The sequence below is a fragment of the Megascapheus bottae genome, chromosome 8 (assembly GCF_031878675.1).
Source record: "Megascapheus bottae isolate mThoBot1 chromosome 8, mThoBot2.hap1, whole genome shotgun sequence".
In the NCBI taxonomy this organism is placed as follows: Eukaryota; Metazoa; Chordata; class Mammalia; order Rodentia; family Geomyidae; genus Megascapheus; species Megascapheus bottae.
Window position 1 is genome coordinate 12,797,597 of NC_143516.1, and position 19,354 is coordinate 12,816,950.

The 19,354-nt window shown below is 34.1% G+C and overlaps 1 protein-coding gene across 5 annotated transcripts in view; it reads right to left on the reverse strand.

Moving 5' to 3' along the window:
* Positions 1-19,354, reverse strand: part of Stxbp5 (syntaxin binding protein 5) — a 95,647-nt gene that overhangs the window by 22,878 nt on the left and 53,415 nt on the right. For 3 of the 5 annotated variants that reach the window (XM_090337989.1, XM_090337991.1, XM_090337992.1), the window contains exons 10-19: positions 16,556-16,710; positions 16,127-16,199; positions 13,470-13,617; positions 13,174-13,241; positions 12,884-12,924; positions 11,596-11,816; positions 10,914-11,092; positions 10,423-10,548; positions 8,649-8,800; positions 3,131-3,196 (exon numbers count right to left, since the gene is read on the reverse strand). In XM_090337989.1, coding sequence (XP_090194115.1) covers positions 3,131-3,196; positions 8,649-8,800; positions 10,423-10,548; positions 10,914-11,092; positions 11,596-11,816; positions 12,884-12,924; positions 13,174-13,241; positions 13,470-13,617; positions 16,127-16,199; positions 16,556-16,710 — 1,229 coding nt within the window. The remainder of the gene's footprint in view (positions 1-3,130; positions 3,197-8,648; positions 8,801-10,422; positions 10,549-10,913; positions 11,093-11,595; positions 11,817-12,883; positions 12,925-13,173; positions 13,242-13,469; positions 13,618-16,126; positions 16,200-16,555; positions 16,711-19,354) is intronic. The other 2 variants (XM_090337990.1, XM_090337993.1) reach the window with 1 other exon arrangement.

Sequence of the window (19,354 nt, forward strand, 5' to 3'; positions counted from 1 at the left end):
ATACTAAATAACCACATAAGTATTGAGAGCGGATATCAGTTTTATTTAATAAGTTTCATATTAGAGGAATAACAGGATAATATATATATGAAAAATTATAAAAATGTTTCTCATTTTCAAAATAAAAATAGGCAATATAGGTTTTAAATGTCAATCAAAGGAGCTGGTTTATTTTTATACTAACTAAAATTTTCTAGTATTGCTTGTCATCACTTATGTGATAGCTTATAAAAATGTGATGGTTTTCAACACAACCATTTGAATAAAATCACCAAATTAATATAATTAAGTCTAAAACATCACAGGTTATTTATTTTCTCAAGTCACATACAAACTCCATTAGGCAACCTTTGTATCATGGTACATATAGTCCTTCAGTTTAAAATAACCTAACAGATTTCTGAAAAGATTTCTGTAACATTTTATATGAATGTACACTTATACACATACATATGGATGCATTACAAATTCCATCATTACTGAAATGGTCTCTGAGTTCTTTGAAATGAAGACAAATGGAGGCCACCACTGTTATTGGCTAATACATGTAGGTCTGGTAGGCAGAATTAACTTCTTTTTAGAGAGATAATTGTTTTATTTTAAGGAACTTAAAAAATGGTAAGCTCTATTTATTATTTCTGTTTTCTCCTTTCTTATTAATTATGTAGCCAATCAAAATTATACTTCTAGATTCTGCAGTGTGAAAGCTACTTTAAACATTTATCATTTCTATGAATTAATTTTTCAGTAAAAACTTTGATAAAACATTTTGATAATAGCCATGTGACTACATGCCAATTATGTTATTTTCTTAATACTTATGGAGTCAGCTAGGCACTGGTGGCTCACACCTGTAATCCTAGCTACTCAGGAAGCTGAGATCTGAGGATCATAGTTCAAAGCCAGCTTGGGCACAAAAGTCTCTGAGACTCTTATCTCCAATTAACTACCAGAAAACCAGGAGTGGCACTGTGGCTCAAGGGGTAGGCAACAGCCTTAAACTGAATAGCTTAGGACAGCATCCAGACCCAGTCCTACCCTCAACAAAAAACTATGGAGTCACAGTTCTAATCCATTTTTATGTATTTTTGCCTTTGCTTAAAATACATGTTACTAAAAACAAAAACTGTGGCTTTTTACATTTGCCTTAAGTACATTTCATTCATTTTTTTGACCATTTGTAGAATTTGCAATGGTTGACAAACGTCAGAAAACCTGCTCAAACCTCACTCTAGATTCCACTGTAATACTCATAGCACCTATGCTTGAGTGACATTTGAAACTATTTACATACAATTGAGTTCTTTAAAAATGAATCTTTTCTGATACATAAAAATTTCTCAAAGAATTCTTCAATCTTTCAGAGTTTACTGAGGTTAAATTAAATAAAATATAGGTTAAATTGAATAAAATATAGGTTTCTATAATTAAGAGTTCCGGACTCATCAATTATTTTTCGAAATCAAATTTTACTTTGTGTTTTTAAACACAAAATCTATTGTCCCAAAATCTGGATGCAGGGTATGTGCTTGTCATTCAAGCTACAGTGGGAAGTCTAAACAAGTGGATTGTGGCCCATCCTTGCCACTGCAAGATTGAAATCCGATCTCAAAAAATAACCAGAGTAAAAAAAGGACAGACATATAGCTCAGTGGCAGAATGCCTAGTAAAAGCCATTCTGTGAATTCGAATCTTAGTACTGCTAAGAAACAATTTCACATGGACCAGAAAAAGAAAATATATTTTAAGATGTCAAAGCATGCTTGAGTTTCTCTACTTTGAGAGAGGCAGTTTCTCTAGTTTGAGAAAATTTGATCTACTAAGGTTAAGACTTATCATTGGATACTAATGTGGTTCTGGTGCCTATATTTGTTCGTGAAATTGAGAAAAAACTTAAGGATGAAGTTTAAAGAATAGGAAAACATGTGGATACATTTGATCAGTTGTATAACATAAGGAAAAAACAACTGTAAAAAGAATCACAGAAGATTTCGCAGACTTGGGGTGGGAGACTGGCCTAGTGGTAGAGTGTTTGCCTAGCATGCACAAAGACGGGGGTTTGATTCTTTAGTACCACATACATAGAAAAGCTGGAAGTGGTGCTGTGGCTCAAGTGGTAGAGCATTAGCCTTGAGGAAAGCCCGAGGACAATGTTCAATGCCTGAGATTAAGCCCAGAGATGGCAAAAAAAAGAAAATTTTATAGACATAACTAGCAAAACGCAAAATAAAAAGAGGGGGAAGGGAAGTTCTTCTCAATATGTCCTGTTCTTACAATTCTTTCTGACATGAAAAAAAAGGAACACACTGAAGGACAAAAACATAAAAACAGTGTTACTTATGTTACAAACCAGCTTTCAAGTAGAAACTTGATAAAAATTTGCAGTAATAACAATTTAACCAATATAAATAAAACTGTTAATTCAACTTTATTAAAAATACCAACATTTCAGTCCATTTAAATAATCTTGAGGTATTGTAAAATTCTTAGAAATCATGTTCCTGTGAAATATTAATACATGCTAAAAAACCCATTAATATAAAAAGAATTACCTTAATAAAGCTATTAATGCATCCTAAATTACTTTGATCAAAGCCCAAACCAAAGCTAACTATACCCATTCTTAGATTTTTACAGAATTTAGGGGTTAAGTAGAGCACAATGGTAGAGCACTTTCCTAGCATATGCAAGGTCCTGGTGCTTGATCCTTAGCACCATACAGAAAAAATAAATAAATAGAAATCTTTCATGGCATTTCAAGAAGTATAAAAAGCAGATTACATCAACTTTCATTTTATTTTATTCAATTCTACCAGATAACTCTACGAATGCCAAGTGCAAAGATTGCAGGTACTTAATGCACGTGATTCAATGTTCAGAAGTAAAATGTATCTTCTTGTAACAGCATAAATATGAAACGAAACAATTATATGTATGAATAGATAAAAATCAATGGAGTTTTAGCTATTACCAGCTGTTTCTTTTTATTTAATATGGAAAAAAGTTATGATTTTAAGATTACATGTGACCTAAGTTTCTCAAAGACTTATTTCACATGTCTGTCTATAAAGATAATCTATGTTCGTTTTCATAAAAGTCTTAATTATTAGTGAAATGAAAAACAGATTACCAGAAGTTGGAGATTTGCAGCGATCCTCTGGGACAGCAGTCCCTTCACTAATATCGCATAGACCTGCTAAAAACAACAAGAAAACACAAAAGTCAAATCACACCACATATTTATTTTTTAATTTGCATTTCTTTTTTATTGTGATTAATAAGATTACATTATATTCACCAGATAAAACATCTATTACTTCACATTGATACCTCTTCTCATGTTTTTGTTTCAATTTCCCTCCCACCACCCCAGCCCCTCATCTTGTTTTCCCCCTTCACTATCCTATTTCAAATAAAAAAACATATACAATATACCAGATAACAAGGTAAGATAATGTAACAATATGAGATAATCAAGGGACAACAAAAGAGATGAGAAATAACATAGTACATTAAGAACAACAATCACACATTATATGGCTCTTGTTTCCATTTCCTGAAGGTCCTTTCATTTAGCGTCATAATATATGGCCTTATGTATCTAGGTTTTTTTCCCTACTGTAAACCTCTGCTAGGAGAGTCCAAGGTTTATACCTATTCATGACAAATGAGGGAAACCATTGAGCCTATGTTCCTTTGAGTCTGGCTTATTTCACTTAATATGATTTTTTCCAAGTCTTTCCATTTCCTTTTTTTGCCAGTCCTGTGGCTTGAACTCAAGGCCAGAACACTGTCCTTGGGCTTTCTGGAGGCCAGAGCTCTACCACTTGGCCACAGCACCACTTCCAGCATTTTTGTTTTCTATGTATGTGGTACCAAGGAATCAAACCCAGGTCTTTTGTGCATGTTAGGCAAGCACTCTACCACTAGGCCAAACCCCCTGGCCCAGGAGTCACACTGTCTTGATGAAGGAGAAAGATGGTGTCCATTTCACATAAGGAGGCAAAGCCAAAGAAGAGTATCTCCCTAGTATCATAGACTTAAGACCAGCAAAGCAAATATAGTTTCAAATTTACAAATAACTTTCTGAATCTACTCTACTATGGAATGTATAATTAACCTCTCAAAAGAGCCTATTTTGATACATCTACCATCTCTTTTAGATAGGAATCTGATTTCTTTCAATACTCAACATACAGAACCATGTGTTATACAACACAATATATACATTAACAAATTAAAATGGCATGCTTCAATAAGACTGTATTTAAAAATTCAGGCTGTGAGCCAGATATGGTCCATAGATAGTATTTTGCTAACTCAAGGTTTAATCAATCTGCAATCATCAAAGAAAACTAGGGACTGAGATTACTGTCACATTGGTTCAGAATTGCCTAATTTTTAAATATAAAATATGTTATCAATTCCAGGAAATACTACGTCAATAGTCATAAACCACTAATGTAGTTACAAGATTATGACAGTAAAATTGATTTTGCTCACAAAATTCACAGTAGTGATTCTGCTGCCATCAGTTAATCATCTTTCTTTTCTTTAAAAAAATTATTTATTGTTGGGGTGATATGCAGAGGGCTTGCAGCTACTTTCACCAGGTAGTGTGTGCATTACTTCTTGAACATTGTTATCCCTTCCCATGTTTTTCTCCCACTTTCCTCCCACTACCCCCATCTTTATTTTCTATATGCACACAGACACAAAAGTACATATATACCAACTCATCCTAGAATTGTGACTATTTTGTATACCAAATTAACTGATCGGGAAAATATTTGATCTCTATCCATTTAGGATATCTTTTTAAATTTAAGGGTACCAGTGGTGGCCCTTTCTACAGTTTTGAATATTCATTCAACCAATCTAAAATGTTACAGAGAAAATTCAACAAATAATTAATGAGTTTTAAATTAGGCACCGTTCTGAGTTAAGTGATGAAGCCTCTCAATATCCTACACACCACTACCCATTATATCAGCATAATATAAAAACTGCTGTTTCATTATGGATCTATTCAAATGAAAGCAACAGGTATAATACAATTAATTGACAAGAGTAGTGATGTTGGTATGTAAACAAAAGCCACTAGTAGTTTGTTTGCTTTTTTTTGCCAGTCCTGGGCCTTGAACTCAGGGCCTGGGCACTATCCTTGGGCTTTTCCAAGGCAAGAGCTCTACTACCCACTTGAACCACAGCACCATTCCTGGCTCTTTGCTATGTATGTGGTACCGAGGAATCGAACTAGGGTCTTTGTGCAAGCTAGACAAGCACTTTACCACTAGGCTAAACTCCCAGCCCCACTAGTAGTTTTTTAAGATCATTTCATACCCTCACAAAAATGAAAAGCTACATACAAACTTTTTATTATAGTACTTTTTATTATAGTATAATAATTTTTATCATTATTTTTGTATTCTTTCTGTGTCTAATTTCTAAAGTAAACTTCATCAAAGGGGTGCATATATATGGTTAGACATATTCCAGGGTTTCAGATATCTACTAAAGGGCCTGTAATTTCTCATAATTACACCACATACACAAAAAAATTTAACTTATATTTCTGGGTGTCATATTGATATCTCCTTTTCTACTTTATTGAAAACATTGAAGACTTCAAAACAATTGCAATTATAATTTAAAATTTTCATTTGCATAGCATTCTACTCATAGATTTTTGAAAAACTTTCTGAAAATCTAGATAAATATTTCGGTAGCTTATTTCCTTTTTTGAGTTGTTAACTTCCAAGGACAAGCAGTTTTCTCACAAGTCTTATTTCAAGCTCTCTAACATCTTACTTATGTTTCAGAATTATAGGCAGAATAGAAACTTCTCTTATTTTCCATTCACTTTCTGAACAAAGCAAACAAACAACAAAACAAGACCTGTATAATCCAAAGTTCACTTTCAATAGAAACAAGAATTGTAGCAACTAAATAGTAACTCTAGAATTTTCATTATAAAACCACAGGCCTTATTTTAGCCATTGGTTCAACAGTAATAAGATAAAACCACAATACTGAAGTGTAAGTACCTGTAAGATAAATGCATGAGTGACACTAGATTCATAGTAGAAATACATTATTATCTATAAACAGTAAAAATATTCTCCATTAAGACTTATAATTAAAAAGATTTGAAGAATTTTACTAGGAATCATTCTACAATTAATTTTATCTGAAAAAAAAAAAAAACAGTATCATCAGACCCAAGGCTCAAATATTCTTAATGTTTTGTTTTTTTTTTTAAATTTAAATTGTAGGGCCAGGAGTTTGGCCTAGTGGTAGAGTGCTTGCCTAGCATGCACAAAGGCCCGAGTTCGGTTCCTTGGTACCACATATGTAGAAAGAAAAAAAGCTGGAAGTGGTGCTGTGGCTCAAGTGGTAGAGCTCTAGCCTGAGAAAGTCCAAGAATAGTGCTCAGGCCCGAGTTCAAGCCCCACGACAAACAAAAATAAAAAATAAATTAATTAAATTTAAATTGTATTATCAGGATGATGTATAGATGGGTTACAGTTACATTTGTAAGTCAGTGAGTACATTACTTCTTCAACATTGTTACCCCTTATCTTTTTTGCTACTTTCTCTTCTCCCATCCCCTTCTTAACGTTATTTTAAAGCATAATTTAAAACTTTTTCAGTGCTGGGACCAAATGCAGGGCTTGGCATGCCAAGCAAATTTTGTCCATTTTCAGCCTTAAGTCTTTAATGTTTACTTAAGAAACCCTAAATGTTAAAATGCTAAGGCACAGTAACAATGGGTTAAACTAATAAACCTTAAACTAATAAAGCTTAAACCATTAAGAAAAACTCAAGCAGTTCTACATTTAACATCTAATAACACAAAAAGAAGCAAATAGTAATGCAAAAGTACTATGGTATTCAACACAAGAATACAATACAATGCCATGAAATTCGTAAACTGGTCTCTATCCTTAGATAACATAGCCATTAAATTATTAACAATTTCATGTTAGCTATCATAAATTATAAAGGAGAAAGCAATTAATTTTAAGACTAATAAACTGGATAGAAACACAGCACTTGTATAGCTGCTTTCGGCTAGATGCTGGTTGCTCACAAATGTAATCCTAGCTACTTAAGAGGCTCAAATCTCAACCTTGTTTGAAGCTAGTAAGCCAGAAAAGTTCTTGAGATTTTTATTTCTAATTAACCAGCAAAAAGTCAGAAGTGGAGGTGTGACTTAAGTGGTAGAGAGCCAGCCTTCCAAGGAAAAAGCCAACCCAAAGTGCCAGATCATGAGTTTAAGCCCTAGTACCAGCACAGAAAGAAAAAAACAAACAGCTATTTTCACATTCATGTTATGAGATGAATTTAAGTAATGGGTGTAGTGTTTTATACATAAAATATTTTAGTTAATATACTGTTAAAATTAATGAGAGAAAACAATGATTTTTACAAAAAAACAAACATGCTAAGACATGAATGACTTACTCAAAAAGGAAGAACGAAGCTTTTTCACAGACTCAGAATATAAGCTAGAAAGGCCGCACATGCAAGTCACATTCAGCATACCTTAGTGAAGCAATGAAAGGGAAAGGAAACAAAGGAGACAGAGATACTAGAATGCTGGTATAGTAATCTCTGCTAAAGATATCACATGACAAATGATCAGACTCACAAATAAAAAAATGTAAAGCAAACTTTAAAAAGAAAATTTCAATTGTCAATCCAATAAGACAGAAAGGTCTATAGTATCTCTTTTTCTTTCTTGTTTTACATGCTAATAACCACTACTAGCATCTAATATATTGTTGAGACTAACTAAAATAAATTTCACATAAGAACTTTTATATTCTTTGAACTCCTGTGTATCAATGCTAGGCAAGCATTCTATCACTAAGCTATACACCTTGAGCTCTGAGAATGTTAATTTAGAGAGACTGATAAACTATACACCATTTTCCCTAAGTGTTCCAAACCAATATAGTATTCTGCAAAAATGAGTCAAATGTCACAAACAGGGTTCTCGTCATTCTTGGTGGAAAGGCAAAACTGAAGCCACATGACAGCTATTGCAAGAGCTCTCATTAATATGCCCTGTGTGCCACGTACTATGAATCATGACACAAAAAATGTGCAAGAAGAAACGGATAAATGTCTAACTATACGCATTTGTTCTATGAGGCATTAATTAAGACTCATCATCTAGCAGACACAGTAATGGCTAGAATTTTAAATGAACCTGGGCTTACATGGAATCAAGCTAAGAATGTAACATATACTTAACACATTTATGATCTTTTTTGCTTTCACATTAAAAAATGTTAGATTCCTGTGAATTTAATGGTTCAGACAATGAAATTATTACTCTTCCAGAAACTAAATAATATAAAGAGCAAAACTTGGAAATTAACTGTTGTATAATAATAAGACAAATATTTTTGTCATTAACATTATAACTTGGCTGGAAGTTCTTTGTTTGTTAAACAAAACCCTGGAATATTGTAACAGAAACAAAAATCAGTAATAAAAAACAAAAGTAAGAATTGTATCAGATGATGTTTGATTGTCTACATCAGATGAGCTACTTATCTAATGGAATCACTTGCATTGACAGAAATAAGTCAGCATTTATAGAAATCCTAATGCTCCCGATATTTTTTTATTTTTACCTCCAGAAGGTTGTCGAGATTTACGTGGAGACCGAGGTTCTCTTCGATAAGGATCATTTGAGCCGTATAACTCGACAGTCCCCAGGTTGAGTAAGACTGTTTGCTGTAGGTAGTCAACCATAGCAATGCCATTGCAGTTGCCAAAAACCACACTGAAAACAGAAAAAAAGGAAAACATTGATCACAAATGGTATCAGAAAATGTAATACTGTCCATATGGGTAAAGAAAGAAGTGTGACAAGTCTTTCAGAAATATCTTAGAAAACAAGACAGACAAAGAAATGGAGTTTGCATCCGTCTCTCATGGAGCTATTTAAATCTGCACACATTAAGTATCTAACATCAATAAATAATTATACCACATTTATTAAAATTGACACAGAAGTTGTAACTTGATCAAAGGTATGAGTCTCCCCAGAAGTCAATGAAGTAGGTATTTTTGTGTTCTAGAGGCACTGTAAGCACCTTAGAGGAAGACAGTCCCATCTAACTAGAAAAATAAGGAATTATACACTGGAGGAAGTTTTGTAATTCCTATTGTCAGGAATAAAAAAGTATAAACCTTGGAAGACATCATCATCTGGAGTATTCAAAATATCAAAATATCAGTTGGCTTTCAATTCATTTTGAAAAAGGTTGTTTTTATTTCCGCTTTTTGGCCAGTTGTGGGGCTTGAACTTAAGGCAGGCCTGGGTACTGCTCCTGAGAAATTCTGCTCAAGGTTAGTACTCTACCACTTGAGCCACAGCTCCACTTTCAGTTCTTGAGAGATTAATTGGAGATAGGAATCTCCTGGGGACTTTTCTGCCAAGCTGGCTTTAAACCGTGATCTTCCTATCTTAGCCTTCTCAGTAATTAGGATTCCAGGTGTGAGCCACCAATGCGTGGTTTCATTCTGAAATTTTTTTTATTGGTTCTTTTCCATGTTCTGTTTTCTTTATTGTTTTGGGGAAATAAATTTTTATAGACCCAGTGATCTTATATTGTAATGCAGCAGATAAAAGATGTCAGAATAGAGATGGGTACAAGTGACTCATGCCTGTAATCCTAGGAACTAAGGAGGCTGAGATCTGAGGATCATAGTTTAAAGCCAGCCTGGGCAGGAAAGTCTATGAGACTCTTATCTCCAATTAACCACCAGAAAACTAGAAGTGGCACTGTGGCTCAAGTGGTAGAGTGGTAACCTTGAGCTCAGAGATGGTGCCCAGGCCTAGAGTTCAAGCCCCACAACCAACAACAACAACAAAAAAAAAAGGTATCAGAATAGACTATCTCCAACTGTAACATTCTCTATGGGATGAACTGCAGGAATTAGAGCAGGTGGAGACAGCTATCAAGAAAAAGATAGAGGAGTCTCTAAGGTTACACCTTGGAGAATAAAAGGGACCAACACCTGCTATCAGTGACAGTATGTTAGTACCAAAGACTGCAGTGTTGATTTCTGGAATAAGCAAACAAGAAAAGCCTTACGTAAGTATTGCATACTAACACAAATCATGTATCAATAGCATTTCATACTCAAAGGCAAACATTAATACTTAAAACACTGTATAAAAGAATATTTTGATTCAGTATTGCTGTCTCTGCACTTTCTACAAGTGAATGAATGACATAGTTACAAATCAGTTATTTACAAAATCATTTTGTATCACTGTTTTCCAGATCCATGCCATTAAGACTTTCATGTTTGGTTTTTTTTGTTTTTGTTTTTCTTGGCAGATAAACTATCCATTCTCTGCAGTAACACAGATGAAGAAGAACATCGAATACTTACAGGCCATAGGAAGAATTGACGGCCAGACTGGTGATTTGTTGTGGGGGTTCACCACTCACCCATACCAACTGAATAACTAGTTCTGTCTGGTACCCTGGAGACTGTTTAAGTGGTGAATTTTTAACTCTGAAAAAGAGAAAATACGTTACCTTTAAAAGTTTGATTCTTCTCAGGATAATACCTACTAATAATAAGCTACAGTTAAAACTAAGTAACAATTAAAAATAATGAATGAGGCCAGGGACAGGGGCTCATGTAATGCTTGTTATGGAGGAAGGTGAGATTTGGAGGATCAAGGTTCAAGGATATTAAATGGAACCATCATTCCTATAATGCCAAAATAAATCATATTAACTACAGCAGAACAGAGGAATAGCCATTCTCATGCCACTTCTTCCAATGTAAGGAAACTTTACTGTAGCTTTACTGTAGCACCTACAACTTAAATTAAAACATCAATGCAAAAGAGATCTATTTCTTTTATAACTTACTTTAAACAGGGTACATTATCACGAAGCCCATCAGATGAACTGCTACTAGTAGACGGATGAGGCTGAGGGGGAATGGGCTGTGGATTGGAACCGCCCACTGGTGTTGACAAGGGTGGTGGCTGCTCACTTTCTGGAGTTTCCACATCATTTATTTCATATAATAATCGAACTTCAAGCATCTGTCATAAAAGTAATTACTAATCATCATCTTATTTTAATTCACGCACACAAAGCTATAATTCAGTGAAAAAATATTTCTAAAGATAAAAAATTGGCATGATTTCTAGAATTAAAAGTAAAAAGTTTCTAATTAGGCTTTTAAAAAATAAAGCATACCATACACAAATACGATTTTACAATTTAAAGAACACCAAATTAGTACTCATGCTACTATTAGTTTTAGTTTTTCTTAAACAAAACATACAATATACTTAACAACTGAAACATTCACTTCAAAATATACATCAAATGGTATTTTTCTTTCTTTCTGTTTTATCTGCACACATTATTTATACAAGGGTAAAGGATTTTGGGGTAATATTTCCACACCAGTTTGTATATTTTTATAAGAGATGTAATATAAGTAACAAGATATTTATAAAATGTCTATGGAAAAAACAATTTGCAAATTAAAAAATATCAAACTACTGACATGGAAATCAATTTAAAAGATTAATAATACCGGAATGACTTCAGTAATCACTTCCTGTTTGCTGAATCTATAAATAATGACATGAGCTGAAACTCCAGCTATGCACAGCATTCTACTCTCTGGGCACCAGGAGATGATCTGAATGGCATACGGGTCTTCATCAACAATGTCTGTGCTTGGTTTGTCATCTTTATTTCTTGACTTTTCAAATACTTTAGATGTTTTTAATTTATATAGTACTTGTAAGGTTACTAGAAAAAAGATGATGTCCTGTTACACATTTTAGTACAAAGAATCAATTAGTTAAATCATTAATATCTAAACCAATAGCTTATTTTTCCCTCTCTATGTTATAGTAGTTTATTATACAATTAAACAATGCATGTATTTGCTCACTGAGGAAAAAAAAGATGTACTCTTCATATTCATTAAAAAAATAAATCCTAGCTGGGCGTGGTGGCTCATGCCTGTAATCCTAGCTACTTAGGAGGCTGAGATCTGAGGATCACAGTTCTAAGCCAGCCAGGCACTAAGGACTGTGAGACTTTTATCTCCAAGTAACCACTAGAAAACTGGAGGTGGCGCTGAGGCTCAAGGAGTCGGGTGGTAGCCTTGAGCTAAAGAGCTCAGGGACAGTACCCAAGCCCAGAGTCCAAGCCCCATGACAAAAAAAAAAAGAGTAAATCCTCTATTATGAGTGATAAGATAATCTGAGAAGAAAATGAGCAACAAAAGACTTTGGAAAAATAGGCAAATATAACAAAAATATCAAGAGATTAATTTTCTACATATTTTCTCTAGAAAATGGGGTATTATCGGATATGCAACACACAACAAAACAGAATATCATAAATAAATGCATTATTATGAGTACTTGTCTGTATGATTGGCACACATAGTCAAGGCATTCTTTCCTTCCATTTTCGATATTATCAAATCACTACATATATTTCATAAAGACAATGCAAACATTTGTATTATAAGTTTAGAATATGGAAATTTCTACTGATTTGAAATACTTTCTCCTATTTCTGGTGTTGAAGAGGTTTGAAGGTATTTTAAAGGAAGTACTGGAATACTTCCATTAAGAAATACTCCTGATTCACTGTTAACTTCAAAAGTATTGTTATTCTTTAAAACTAGAAACCCATAACTTGATAAATTAGTAAGTTAAATTTATAGCCTATAAATATACTAGTTTAATTATAAAACATATACTAGTTTAATTATAAAACAGCTAATACTTGTTACTTATTATAAAACAAGATATGAGAAAGTGATGAATTGTGACCAAGTGACAAGTACTCAAAGCACTCACTTGCAGAAGCATCCCAGAATTTAACTGACCCATCAGCATGCCTATAAAAAAAACAAAGGGGTTGAAAATGTGAAGAGAAGAAAAAAAAAACACTCTTTCTTCTTCTTGCAAAATCACCAAGATGAGTAAAGGTAAAAATTGAATAAATAGACAGATTGCTGACAACAGTTTATATCTCACTGTGCTATACCAAAAAGAAAACTCTATCAGCCAAATTAACTAAGCTTCAGGTAGTCTTCATTACATTTAGTTACTAGTCATTTACTTGGTAAAAATAGACATATACTTACCCTGTAATAATTATTTCTGGGTAACTTTGAGCACCCAAGCCCCAATTACCTCCATTAATGGGCCATTCCTTAGAAAAAAGAAAAAGTCACTGTATAAAGCTATTTGCAAATATGTTCTACATATTTTCATATTCATTTAATATGTACTATAGAGATGTGTTATATGATACATAACTGAAGACAGAAAAAACATTTTTATTAAACAATGATTGTATTTACCTCTTTTTATCACATCTCAAGGTTATAAACTTAAAATAATGAAATGTCACACTAAGTATTCAAAGTCCTGTTAATACCTTTTTGCTGTAACCTTGACGTTTCTGTCTAGCTCCAACAGAATAAAGTGCAGGAATAAGGTCCACAGGACAGTCAGCAAAATATTCACAACATGTAACAGGGGATTCATGTATACTCAAAGGGTAAGGGTTTTCAAATATAGGATATCTTTAATAACAGGAAAAAGAAAAGCATTATTTAATGAGCAATAACATGACACGAGAACATTTTACAAATATGCATTCTGCTACAAATAGTTTGTAAACAGACTAACACGCTTTTAAAATAATAAAAGGTGCTAAATTATAACAAGAAATAAATAAACTGTAGCTATATACCACATGTCATACACTAGCAAATATAGGAAGCCTATGGCCTTTGAGCTGTGTAATGACTGAGAAATCATTTGCTGAGGACTGGATAGACACACACGCTCTAATAATGCTTGTCCATAGCAGCCCATGCCTGTATCAATAATTCTGTATGTCCCATGAATGCTGTTATAAATATCCAAATTGTCCTTGGCAGATAAAAAGGTCCCTTCCCCACAAGGACTAAATATACATCTTTCTTTCTCATTTATTTACTGCACAAAATCTATACGAATAAAGACATTTTCCTGAAGGACAAATGAAAAGTAATGTGCCAAAGGCATGCCAGAAAGTACCATCAGAAGAATTTAAGCTCTGTTCTTAATTATTAAGTTATATAGTTTTCAACAAAACAATACACTTCTTACATCGGTGGAACTAATATAGATTTTCAGGTTTTTTTCCCCATCAACATATGTAGTCTAATATTAAAACCAAAATATGATCTGATACAATTTTGATTGTCACCTTGGTTGGATTTAAGAGATACCTAGGAGAATAAGTACACTTTGGGTGGCTCTGTGAGGGGCTTTTCCCTAAAATTATCTGGAAAGGAAAGACTTGATCTAAATATGGTTTGCTGGAAGCTATACTGGTACAAATGGTGAAGAAGGAAAACCTGTAGTACTGGGATTACTTTTCACGGCTTTGAGCTGTCTCTGCTGTAATACACACTCCCCATCACAAAGCTCTCCCTCACCACAGGCCCACATGGATGGGCTGAAATCTCTGAGCCAAATTAAATCTTTCCTCCCTTAAGTTTTTATGTATTTGTCATAGCAACAAAACTGACTAATGCATGTTTAATAATATAAACTGTCAGTGTACTTTAAAAGCTTTCTAGATGAGGAATTTTATTCAATAAAGCGAAATTACCCTTTAAAATTATAAAATTAAAGCGAAAGCCTATCTAACCATACTTGTAACAGACCTTAGAATGGAGAGTTATCACTTAAAAATTTCTGAAAACTAGGAACTAGCTCAAATGTTTTAAAAGTAAAAACATGTCTATTATGTAATTAACAGCCATATCGATTAGCTTACCCTGACAGTGATTTAAAAGAAGTAGAAAATACCTTAAGAAATGTCCTTTATAGACCACCAAAGAAACCTAACAATCAACTATCCTCAAATAGAGGGCAAAACACAAACAAAATGTGCACTAACTAAGGCAACTTTTCTTCTATTAGTAGGACAAATCTTTATTTAGCTCACTGACCCTACTCTTCCATGTATTTAATTAATGAATAAATAAAATGAACGTCCTATCACATTACTCGGGCAGTATTATTTTTGACTCAGATCAGAGCAGACTATATGTGAAAAGACTCAATTATTTTATTTCCTATGGTAGTAGAAAAGCAAAATCTGATTACAATAAATTATTCTAGGTTATTATCAGGAAAGCAACAACAAATGCTAGCAAGGATGTGGAGGAAAAGGAAGTTCATAAAAAAAACTGTTTAGATCCACCCAGGAGCCTATTAACTGATGGATGGATAACAAAAGTTTTCAGCTATAAAGAAGACTAAACTTATACATCCCCCCTAAAAATTGAGGAACCTAAAGATTAACCTGTTAAGTGCAATAAACCATACTGAGAAAGAAGATACCAAATGTTCTCTCTCTAGATATAAGTGGGAGGAAAGAGATTAACATAAAATAGGAGAACAATTTGGGTGGGGCAGTCCATGCCAGATGACAATTATGGAAGTGTGAAATGTGATGCCTCTTTAACAGTTTTCCTATGAAATAATGTCACTACGTAAAAACAGTAAGAGGCCAGATGGTAAATATCTCTTTTTTTCGAAAAGATCACTTTTTCAAGTAACAGGTCAAAAAAGCAAATAGAAAAAAAAAATCCAACAGCAAATGATAGTTTAAATAGACAAGTGCCAAGATTAGCAATGTTTATAAAAATTAATCTGACAATGGTATGTAAAACACATTGCACAAGAAAGGGAACAGTAATAGAAAGACTAAAAGGTTAGTATAGATAAAATGTGATGGGATCAATTTTAGACATGTTGATTTTGTGTACTCAGGATATGGAAGTATCAGGATATAGAAGTATGAGGATGACATTCAAAATGCCAGAAATTCAACCAAATTTGACTTAAAGAATTTAAATTATATGAGATTCAATATCATTGAGGAATTTAACAAGTAATTAGGTTATCAGTCTAGAATTTTAGTAGATAACAAGTTTGTGGATATAAATGCAGTTTTCAAAGAAATAAAATAGCTAATCCTACACTATACGAGATCTTTTCCACTACATGGAATTGCTCACCCAATGTTCTTACCCATTCTGTGCAAGGTCTATCAGTACTAAATCCTTTTCTAGAAGAACAACCACAGCATATGGTTCTTGGAAATCTATAAAAGGAAACAACACACAAACAAATTTTAGTATGTAATAGGACAACAAAATAGATGGTAAAAAGTTGCTACTTGGTTTTATTTTATTCATTCTAAAGTATTTAAAATTCTGATTCTATATTTCCAGTAATTTAAGCTTTTGATGAAATAAATCTACCCGTACTAATCCGTGATATTAAACATTAAGTTTACTAATCAAAACAAATTGTTGAAATAAAATCTGCAGTCTAAGATAGCATCTATTTCCTGAAAGAATTAGCACGATAGGCTAAACAAACTACTTAAGGCAAATGAGATCTTTGTTTTAAATGCCAATGGTCATAAAGAATGAGATTAAAATTCACAAAGCTTACCATTGGGGTATGGAGTTTCACAGAGTGTTAGGAAATCAACAATTGAATAGTCCATTTCCAGTACAGCTGTACTTTTTCCATGCATCACTGTTAAGCAAGGTCTTCTTCCTACAGTATCATATGATAAACCCCCTGATAAAATAATAAAAGGTTCCCTGAAAATAAAATGAGTTAGGATTATAAACTGGCATAAAAGACATTAATTTTTGATGTATCATAATTGTATATAGTAAAATAATGAAACCTTAAATCTAGATGTTTACACACCTTAGAGTTGAATAATCCCATGCGGAATCTCTAATTGGGTTACATAAATTCCAAGTAAATTCTTACAAAAGTTAATAGCTTAAAGCCACTGGTGGCTCACAGCTGTAATCCTAGCTACTCAGGAGGCTGAGATTTGAGAATCACAGTTCAAAGCACTAAAGGACCTGAGACTCATATCTCCAATTAACCTCTAGAAAATGGGAAGTGGGACTTGGTTCAAGAGTAGAGTGGTAGCTTAGAGCTGAAGAGCTCAGTGACAATGCCCAGGCCCAGGGGGAATGGTAGCCTTGAGCTGAAGAGTTCAGAGACAGCGCCCAATCTGAGTTCAAGCCCCATGACCCACACACAAAAAAAGTAAACATCATTAAAAATGATAGGTAACCCAATTTGACTTTCAGATTTCTTCATCTCTATCACTTTACTTTTATTCCCTTCAGAAAATACTAATAAAATTTTTGTCTGGATTTCTGTAGTTAAAGTATCAATGTATGGCTTTTTCTCTGGCCCTTCCCAGGACTGGTCAACAAAGCTCACAGAAAAATCTTAAATGTCTTCAGTCATGCACTAAATAATGCACAGACCAGTTTTGTTTTTGTTTGTTTTTTAGTTTTTTGTTGGTTCTGGGTTTTGAACTCTGGGCCCAGACACTGTCCTGGAGCTCTTCAATTCAAGGCTACTGCCCTACCTCTGGGCCTGGGCATGGTCCCTGAGCTCTTTAGCTCAAGGCTACTGTCCTACCCCTAGAGCCACAGTGCCACTTCTGGTTTTCAGTGGTTAATTGGAGATAAGGTTTCCCTCATTTATAATAATTAGTACACATCTAAGACTCTCCTAGTAGCGGATTACAATAGCTCAAAACCTCAAATGTTCATAAGGTCATACAGGATGAGATTAAATGAAAGGATCTCTAGGATATGGAAACTAGAGCTTTGTTTTGTGTGATATTCTTAATATACTATGCTATTTCTCTTTTTTTTGTTTTTACCCTTTGGTTAATCTCATATTGTTACTGTATCTGACTTTGTTACCTGGCATATTGTATATATGCTTATTTGAAATAGGAAAGGGAAGGGGGAAAGCAAGATGATTAGGAGGGGTGGGGGAAGGGAAATGGGGATAAAAACATGAGAAGGGGTATCAGTGTGTGAGAAGTAATGCACTTACTACCTGGCAAATGTAACCATAACCCCTCTATACATTACCTCAAATAATCAAAAAAAGGTAAAAAACAAAACAGCCTCCCGGTCTTTATTGTCCAGGCTGGCTTTGAACCACAGTCCTCAGATTTCAGCCTCCAGACTAGCTAGGATTACAGGTGTGAGCCACCTTGTCTGACTTGCACTGACCTTTCATGGTACATCAAGAATCTGCTACAGATTACTCCTGACAACTGAGCAAAGGGCCACTAAAGTAAGTAAGTTCCTATCAACCTGAAAACTTTTTTTTCCCTCTAAGTATTTTGGCAGATATGCTATCAAACAGATCCTTTGAACCAAGACCAAAAGTCAATAAAGCTAAAAAGAGTCAAATAATAAGAGCCATCAAAAATATTTTACCTTTTTTTTGGGGGGGGGGGCCTTGAACTCTGGCCTGGGCACTTTCCCTGAGCTCTTCAGCTCAAGGCTACCACCCTACCCCTGGGCCTGGGTGCTGTCCCTGAGCTCTTCAACTCAAAGCTACCTCCCTGCCCTTGAGCCACAGCCCCACCTGGAGATAAGAGTATCTCTTAGTTTTGTATTGCCCTGCCTGGGTGCATTTGGGCCAAGATCCTCAGATCTCAGTCTCCTGAGTAGTTAGGATTACAGGCATGAGCCACCAAGCCTGGCTATATTTTGCCTTTTTAAAATCAATTAACACCTCTAAATCTATATCTGACCAAATGAATGCCTATGGACTTCAATGAAATTGCTAGAATATGGGTAGTATTTCTATGATATTTACTTCCTCTACATATATTGGAAATTGAGGATTAAGCTTTAAATGGTCAATCTCATAGACAGTTTCTGCATTTCTGCTTATATTAGTAATCTTATACACATTCAGCATTTTTAGACAAACATTTCAATTCAATTTCAGAGGAGGAAATACAATTTTGACAAATTTCTAATGTAAATGATTATTAATTTAAAATCTATACCCTAATAGTTGGCATCAAATTCATAATTTTTTTAAAAAGATAAAAGCTTATTTGGGGCCAGGAGTTTGGCCTAGTGGTAGAGTGCTTGCCTAGCATGCATGAAGACCTGGGTTTGATTTCTCGGTATCGCATACATGGGACTTGGGAGACACCTACCCAAACCATAGAATCATGTATGTACACGTACCTATGGAACTGACACAGAATCAGCAAAATAAGCTATTTTTTTCCCCTGTTCTGGGGCTTGAACTCAGGGATCTGAACACTGTCCTTGGGCTTTCTCAAGGCTCTACCATTTGAGTCACAGCACCACTTTTTGGCTTTTCTATTTATGTGGTACCAAGGAATTAGACTTGGGTCTTCATGTATGCTAGGCAAGCACTCTATCACTAGGC